General features: G+C 46.3%; 1 protein-coding gene across 1 annotated transcript in view; it reads right to left on the bottom strand.

The window, feature by feature from the left end:
- LOC104491997 (mitogen-activated protein kinase kinase kinase kinase 4-like) overlaps positions 1–2,580 on the bottom strand; it is a 65,047-nt gene extending 62,467 nt beyond the window's left edge. Inside the window, exon 1 of the mRNA XM_010134497.1 lies at positions 2,521–2,580. Coding sequence (XP_010132799.1) covers positions 2,521–2,535 — 15 coding nt within the window. The 5' untranslated portion in view covers positions 2,536–2,580. The remainder of the gene's footprint in view (positions 1–2,520) is intronic.
- Positions 2,581–9,079: the final 6,499 nt, after the last annotated feature.

Below are 9,079 nucleotides of genomic sequence, written 5' to 3'. Positions count from 1 at the left end.
AATGCACTGGCTTCAACCACCCCACCCACTGTGCGCTACAAGAGACCAGCAGCCTGGTCCCTGGCCAGTCAGATCAGTTCAGGAAGCCAGCAGTAACCCCATTTCTTGCAGCCACGTGGCTCACCCCAAGCGTTCTGGGAATTTACACCAAGGTGTCTGAAGGGCTCAGAACTGCAGCTGCCAACCCCACCCTGCTGCTGCAAACAGCTGTATGCAGCTCACTGCGCTGAAAGCAGGGTTTACTGTAACACACCGAGCTGTGAGATGTGGTGGCTGAGGTGAGGTGAGGACAACCCCAGTGCAGAGCAGACAGCTGTAGGAGGAACTGTCAGCTACAAACAGCCACCGCCCAAATCACGCCTGCACTGGCCTCCCAGTGTCTCACAGAGGCACCACCAAGGGCCTGCAAGAAACTAGTGATGAAGCAGGGGACTGCATCCAGGTCTGCCAGCCTGTGCCCTAGCAACAGGGACGCAGCCAACTGCTCACTGAGAAAGTGGAAATAACAGCAGAAAGCTTTGCACTTGCCCTGCACCAAGGTCAGAAAGTGGAAACACTCAAGCAGAGCCGAACTGGATTTGCTCAGGGTTTAGCAGGGGAAGAACACCAGGGAAAACCCCTCCAGGTGGCTGCACCAACGTGCTCACCACTCAACTCTCAAACTGTCACAACTGCTTTCACATTAAGTGACTCAATGTGAAAACAGCATCATCTGTTATCGCTGCCCCTCAAGCAATGGGACAGGATCCCCAGTATGATGCTGGCTCTCAAGAAAGAAGCAAATTAGACCTCAACAGCTGTATTTTTTCCCAGAATCATGCAAGTCTATCAGTGTGATTTCCTGAATCTGGGCCACAAGGTTGTCCTCCATTTAAATTGTTTCCAAGCAAACTGGCATTACTGGATGCTACAGTTTGTTGCTTACATAACAAAGGAGACCATGTTATGTATACCATAGGGAAGGAAATCTTTCCGAGGTTCCCTTCCTGCAGTGTTTGCTTCAATTGTTTAATCAAGGAAGAGACTGTCACCAGTGTTAACATGACAGCCCACAAGTGACACCTTTGGCCAGCCCTCACACACTGTTGACTAACCCAGCAAAGCATTAGAGCAGTCCATACAGAAGCTCTGGATCAATTCTGAGTCCCTGCCAGAATCTATCCTGACAGCTCCTCTGCCAAAGCGTGGCAATGCTCTGATCTTGGGGATCTGCAAGCCAAACCCTACTCCCTCTCCCCTGCAAAATCCAGCAGCCTCATGTTTGGCGACTGCCATTTTTAAAGCCAAAGCACCTGCTGACAGATGTACCTATACAGCTAAAAGCAACGACCCCATCAATCTAACATGGCACTCATTTGACAAGCGTGCCCTCCTCCATGCACAGAGCAGAGCGATTCAGCTAACACATGCATAGCAGCCACAGCCAAACCAGCCCTTAGGTACACTTTCCAGAATCATTACAGTAGCACCTAAGTTCAAAAAACCAATGTGTAATCCAGACCACTTGCTGCTCAGGGCTAGATTCCTACACCATCAGCAGAGAGAACTGTCCCGGACCTGTTCTAGGTGACAAGGCACTTGTTCTGCTGTCTGCCAAGACAATCAAAAGACACAGGAAAACGCAGGCAAGGCTTGTTTGTGCTTGCGCAAAACACCACGTGTAGATGTACCAATGGCAGACTTGGTCCAGAGGACCCTGTTTTATTTCAGGCAATAACCCTTCCACAATATCACAAAGGGACCCTAAGTTTACCTTGGAGATTTTTCTCCTTATCTATGCTGCCAGAGTGACAAAATGGGGAGCTGGTCTTCAGTGAGATCAGGTGCATCCTACTAAACCGCCAGTAAACTTGAGGAGGGGAAGCAGGGAGTCTCCCCAATCTTTCTGGAGCTCAAGCTAATATGGTCTCAAGGAGGCAACCTGCTTTGCTACCTACCAGCTGTGGTCTTAGAAGGAGAAACAAAAATCAATACTCTGAAACTTTTTCAACACCCTCCTCTAGCACTGACACCACTTTATAAATGTGAGCATGGATAGTGCCAATTAAACTGTCTCCCTCTCTCATCTGTCAAATAACAATAAAAAAGTGCTACATTTGCATTTCTAACATGCTTCTGCTTGCTAGCTGTCAGGGTAGCTACTCTGAGGAATGGCTGGCACACGAGCGGAGAGGATGTGATGAAACACAGCAGGAGCAGCGCAGCGCTACAGGAAATCGTTTACTCGCTATCTCTGGAAACAGATAATTGACTAGAAATAAGCAGGAAGAGGGTTCTCCTCTTTGTTATTATAGACCATCGAAATATATGGCAATGCATTCCCTTATTGACCCATTGGTCAGGTACAACTGAAAAATCTGGTTGTAGTAACACCTCTTGCTACTTTATAGAACACAAACCAGTGCTCAGCAACCATAATTTATACCACTGGATCGTCTTTTATAAGCTATCCACCTTCTCATGATTTGATTATTCTTCTTTGCACCTTCATAACTTTTTTATTTTGGGGTTTGCACTCACCTCAGTAACATTCATCACTTTGATTGCTGCTAGCTGCCCAGTCTTAACGTGGCGGCCCTGTTGAAATAACAAGAGACTGTAAGTAAAACACGTATGCGATCTATGGACACAGTAACTAATTATGTGCATAACAACTGAGCTCGAGTACTTGCTTTCCAACATGTATTCACAACCTTGCAGTGATACCCAACCACCAGGGTGAATTTGGTGATGGTGTAAACAGATCCATCCCCTTACCATGCTCTAAAGGTAACTGAGTTACCTTTGCAGGGTTGAGCTTCCCCCTTTAGCACAAAGCAGCAATACCGGGAGAACTCTCCTGTCAGAGCACAACATGGCATGAGTTCATGGGTCTCCATCCAACTCTGTTCCATATGTGTTGCCACCCCTCAAGCCTCCTCCTCCAGGAAATATCAGCACAGGCCCAGGGTGACCTAACCAGAATGACTTCTTTGTCCTGCGGTCCAGGGTGGCATGGGCTGGCGAGGCCCAGCATTGGGTAGCTGGCACTGTCCCTACCCACATCTTCTGGCTCGCCTCAGCGTAGAGAAGACTCTGGGTCTCAGTACATCAACCTGTCAGCCCGTACGTGGCTGCCAAGAAAATAAAGCTGTATGTACTTCCTTGCCCTTTTTTTCCTTAAGGGCTCTTTTAATGTGAAATACTCAGATTTTTAAATTCTTACTGCAGCCGAGATAACTGTATCAGAGCTACCTCCCAAAATACATGCGGAGGTAATTTCTGTGGTGGTGGAGAGGAACCCTCCCACAGCTCTGACTGTGTGTCTGCCTACGTACATACACACACTTCACTAGTGAAACACCCACACCCCACGATCATTATTCTTCAACAGATAACTGGTAATTTCAGACTAGGAAAGTGGCTAATTTTTGAAAACAAAGCTTGGAAAAGTCTGTTAATAGGGAATAAAGCTATTAAAAGAGCAAACTCAATACTGAGACTGACAAAACGTGGTTCACAAGAATGTGTATAAGAACCACAGCCAGGAATCTTACTGTAAGTTCTCGTTTCTTGGCTTGGTTAGATCAAGTTGCTCAACAGAAGCCGTAGATGCAGTGTTTTGCCATGATAACCAACACTGACCTCACACCGGAGGATAGTATCAATACATTTGTCTGTACAGTGGATTGGCTATGCATCCTACCTCCTAGCTCCCATCAGATGTTCAGAAATGGGTTTAAAGCTTTGAGACTGCAATTTTGGCCCTGAAATAGTAGTGCCTGCAAAGCCGTATATTGAAATAACTGACTGATACCAGTTAAGCGAGCCACAGGAAATCAGGAAATCAAATATGAAATGCTGCAGTTTGCAGACAAAATGATTTGCAAGTGCAATTTATACCTGCAAAATTAAAAGTTAGGTTGATGTCATTTTAAAACCCAGGTCCTATCTCCACAAAATTGCATACAGCATTATTTCTAAGACTAAGCAATTTTGCATCAAAGAAAAATGATGCCTTGTTCTCTGGTGATACGTCACAGTCATGTTTTCTTTTACAGAAAAATAAATCCTGCTGATTTTTTGCACATTTGTAAGTGTCCTCTTTCTGTGAAACCACCTCTGGGACTGCAAAGCATTTTCTCATAAGCTATAAGGACAGGATTTATACATTATATCACAGACCTCAGGAGGAAGCTGAGTGGGACACACCCTCAGCAGGCCCACGATGCACACACACACACAGCCACGGCTGAGTGCAGATGGGCACTGAGGAGCGCTCGCCCGACAGATGCCGGTGTTTGGTCAGCATCCATCCCAGCTGACGTCAATCCCAGTTCGTGAGCTTCCTCCGCACAGCCACAGCTCCTTTGTTGGAGGCCATTGTTTGCAAATGTTTCCAGGCATTGAATGTCTTGGCAATATAGCGAGAGAGGGCCTTCCATAAAATACATGCTACACACGATGGCACCCCAACTTAACTCTAAAGTTTGGCTGGAGTCATGTACGCTGATAATTCCATGTCTCCGGCCACCAGACATAGCAGGTGACCAACCCATCGAAACCATGAGTCTCTCCTGGGCTGCTGTACATTCTACAAAGGATGATGTCAAGTAACAACACTGATTTTCACAATTACAGCGAAGCGTGGACATCTACTTCTTTACTGAAAAATTAAACCAAACCAAAACTAGGCTAGCACTGCACTACAGTGAATGTTCATCAGAATAAGGAAGGGGAAAAGGCCAGGCATTCAGATTTGATTTCAACACACCATACCTGGTCAAACCATCCCTCTCTATAACAGACATCTGTTATTTTGCAGCCAGTTATTCTTTGCACAACAAACGTGTCCCTGTTAACTGAGATGCACAACTCAATCCTGCTCCCGCATTCCTAAAAGCTTCCATGTCTGCAACTGGGCTGACTGCTGGAGGAGGGGAGCTTCGTCTGTGAAGAGAAGGCAGGATCATGTCCTGTGCCTTGTCTCAGTGCCCCGTCTTCCTCAAACCATGCCACGTCACTACTCGCTTGAGGGAAACACATAAGGTTGTATCCAACCATCTGCACAGGCTCACCTGCAATAAATACTCTCTGACTGGGTCAAGCAGCCTTTACATGGAAGTAAATTCTGTTAACTACACACACTTCACACCCTCTTGTATATTCAGACCCTTTTATCCTGGAACAAAACACAGAGCCATTCAATCAGAATCCTTCTCAAGAGGCGAAAGAAAAGAAGCAGTAAAACCTCATTCATGATGGTTTTCTCTAATACTCAACTCATACCAGTTTATTTTCACAACTCTTATCACACCTTTTGAAAGAGTCTTCCATGACTCTTGGTTGCATTAAGCTGAAGAATCTCATCTTCCCCCACCAGCACAAGCTTGTGGAGGGTAATGCAGAGGGCTACAGGTTAACCTCATGAAGAAGCATAAACATATCTATATATTTACATCCACCTTTCATCAACTATCTAGAAGGGATTATTTAGTTTAGAAGTTCGTGTATAAAAAAAGTATCTTGGAGATTGTAGCTAAACATGTATTTATAGCTATATATCTAAACATTTTCACCGTGTGATACTGATTTTACTGCCATCTTGGCAGACTTATTTTTGATTACACTTACACATTTTCCCAAAGTAAAGGATTCATCGTTATCGTAGAGCAATACATCTCAAAAGTCCCTGCCACCTACAGCATCTAAACATTTTCACCGTGTGATACTGATTTTACTGCCATCTTGGCAGACTTATTTTTGATTACACTTACACATTTTCCCAAAGTAAAGGATTCATCGTTATTGTAGAGCAATACATCTCAAAAGTCCCTGCAACCTACAGGGCAACTGTGTGGCAGGACTACACAGCACACACCCCATCGTTTCTCCTTTCCTCTGACATCATCCCGAACATGCAAATAAAGCTTTTCCTTTAACTACTGCCACAGGAAAAGGATCCATCAGGGGAGACAAAATAACCACAGAACCCTGGAGACATCGTAGATTTTATTCCTTCTCCTCCCCAGAACTTCACTGTCTCTTCAGTCAGTTATGAAAAGAAGGGTCTGAAGCAAAGGCACCCAACAGCTCACCCAAACACCAGCGGTCCCGGTGGGCAGCAGCTGCACACTGGTCCCCTACTGAACTCAGGCCCACCACCCAAAAAAGTGACCAGGCTATTGCAAGGCTCCACGGTAAGAAGGCTGAGGCTTTAAGAGGACACGTGCGCCCATGTGGAGAGCAACCACTAATGCCTGTGCAGCTTATCTGAGAGGGCAACAGCCTCCACCTTACACCTGCTTTAAAGCACAGACTACAACAGTGCTGGTGGTTCAGAATAAAAATCACACATATTGCTCCTGTACGTTGTTTTTTTTCAAACTGTTCTGAGTTCACTTTCCTTGACATCTCTAAAGGCAGTAAACATCCTGAACCTAGCCCTGGGCTTCTTGTTAACACACCAAGACTAGTGCCTAAGTAAGGAAAGGTTTCAGGGCCTGGCCCCTTATTTTCTCATTTATCAATAAATCTCAGAGGTTAGCCAGAGTTCATGGGAACTCACACACTTCTGCTGAAGCCACAAGGTTGAATTGTTTTGAGAAAGGTGCTGTTTTGATTTTTGTATAAAGTTCCTAGAAGCAACTGGCTGTTTTAACTGTTTCCCAACCAAAAGATATCAACAGATTCACTTACTTCCAGTGACAAGACATGCAGGAGTTCATTTTTTTTTTTTTTATTTAACCCAAAATAGGAGGAATAACAAGGCGCAGTGCCCTCCCAGCCCTCTATGCAATCCACCGCTGCCCATCCCCGCCACATCACTGAAGGGAATCAGCCTGTTGCAGTTAAGACCCTCCACTGCACATTTTCTCTGAAACTGGGCAGAGGGCAGGAATAGGCTGTGAGCCTGTCTCCCTAATAAAAGGTTTCATCTTTCACCCAAATGCTCAGTTTGAGAGGAGTTCCCACTCCAGAGAATGCAGCCAAAACATCCAACAGCCATCTGCAAATCACCCATATTCCTACCCAAAAATAAAGCATTAAATGCTATCAAGCTCATACAGAACTTACACATGAACAACTCTGAAGCTCAATGACGTTCTAAAACTGAAATTCCTGCCTACATTTTCATGAGGTATCCAAGCTGGAAGAAGTTCTCCCATTAGCTTAAATTCCTTGTCTCCTCCAGAAATATTTCCGCATACAGTCTGCTGCAGTTGCCAGGCAGTCGCTACAGCAACGTTCAGCAAACCCAGCGCCATCACACACGTTTCTCAAATGGGCACACTGCTCACTGCAGCCACATTTGTGGAAGATGCGAGGTGCCAAAGATCTGGCTCTGATGAGCTCTAACTGCATTCTCTCTGCAGGGAGATGTGCATGCGGTAGAACAGGTCATTAGTGTTATTTCTGTTGGATGTGTATTTACCTTTTTAGCTCACTGAGATAAAGGAACTGCTTATCTATGCCCTCTACTGAGGGTCAAGATGTATTTTTCTGTTTACATCAAATATTAGAGGTCAAGCTATTACCTGATAAAGGGGCTTTACATGAATTAAGTATATTTACAGAACGATGCATTGAGTCACATACAACACCTTCTCCTGATAGATCCAAACAAAAATTTGGGGCAGTCTCTGGCTCAGGCCACAACTACAACCAGAGTCACAAAGTCCCAGTGACACACACCTGAGACTGTAAGGCAGTGGGTCACTTGCAGAGAGCTTGGTTTGACAGCTTCCCTCCCAGATCCTGCACAGACCTCTCTTCCCAGGGGTGGCAAACAGCTCCCATCAGCTTCTCTCCACACTTGCGATCCAACAGATTTGGACAATTGCAAGTCCAGACAACACAGCCCAGCTGTCCTGTTACAGAGCCATGCACCATGCCAAGGCAGCCCACAGCAGTCCCATCACACGCTTCCTTTCTGGCAAGAGGCGCTCATTAACGTCCACGTGTTTCTGGGTCTGTCTGATGTAGCTGTCCCCATTTAACCGCAGCAGGAAAAAGTGCACGTGAAGGGCAGGGTCTGCTGCAGGACACCAAGGCAGCCCAAAGCTGCTGGTTTTGACTACGCAAAAGTCCCTGTCGGTGTCTGTGTCCTGCCTGCAAACAGAAGCATGACCTCACTTCTCTCTTGCTTAAAAAGCAGTGGTTTTGGTAAGGTGCCTGTGTGCAGGGACACCTCCCAGATGCCAAAAGCCTTGGACAACTGCCAGTTTGCACCTCTGTGCCCAAGCAGTGGGCCATTTCACATCAAACACACTGCCATCAGGCAGGCACATGAGCAGTGCGCTTAGCCTGCGCACAGACACCAATAGCTCATGTCATCTGCACGTGGCTGTGGGACGCCTGGGAGACCCTTCACAGTGCTGCCTGCCTGTGTAATCCAGAAAGCTGGTAGGTACTACAGACTTAAGTCTTGGGACCTTCTCTGGGTATTGAAGGTCGGTATTTGAAAGCACGACCTGGCTCTTGGAGGCAGAGGACTTTCAAGGCCAGAGGACTTTCTCACCCAGAAGCATTTATTACAGGATAATCGATGCAGGCTGCAGCCACTCACCCCTTGGGAGCGAGGTGACGGCACAGCTGTTTTGCTGCAAGCACTTACTGAAAGCGAACTTCAGCAAAGCTTCCTGTTCAAAACCCACTTACGAACTTTGACGTTTGAGCCTATCTTGGGTACATCTGTGTGGCCCGTGGTTGCTGGTAGACTGCCAGCTCAGCCTTCTGTGCCCTGAAGGATGGGACCCCACCCTTTTGCCCCTCTCCTCTCCACCCTTTTCAGCCTGGTAACACAAGGAAAGCCTATAAGAGACTATGCATCAAATGAACAATGCTCTGCACAGGGATCCAGGAAACCCTCTGTCCTATTCCATATGACCCTAAAGTCATGATCCTTCTGTTTCCCTTTCCACCTATAAAGGGGTTTTCTACTCAGACCCAGCTCTTTAGAAGAGGTGAGCAACATTTGCTCTCACTAGCCCCTGAGCCAACAGGGGAACACCATCTTCACCTTTTCCCTTTCCACCTATAAAGGGGTTTTCTACTTAGACCCAGCTCTTTAGAAAGGGTGAGCAACATTTGCCCTCAC

The sequence above is a fragment of the Buceros rhinoceros genome, unplaced genomic scaffold (genome assembly GCF_000710305.1).
Source record: "Buceros rhinoceros silvestris isolate BGI_N320 unplaced genomic scaffold, ASM71030v1 scaffold5184, whole genome shotgun sequence".
Classification (NCBI taxonomy): domain Eukaryota; kingdom Metazoa; phylum Chordata; class Aves; order Bucerotiformes; family Bucerotidae; genus Buceros; species Buceros rhinoceros.
The sequence above is the reverse complement of the archived record's forward strand: the minus strand, read 5'-3'. Positions and strand labels throughout refer to the sequence as shown.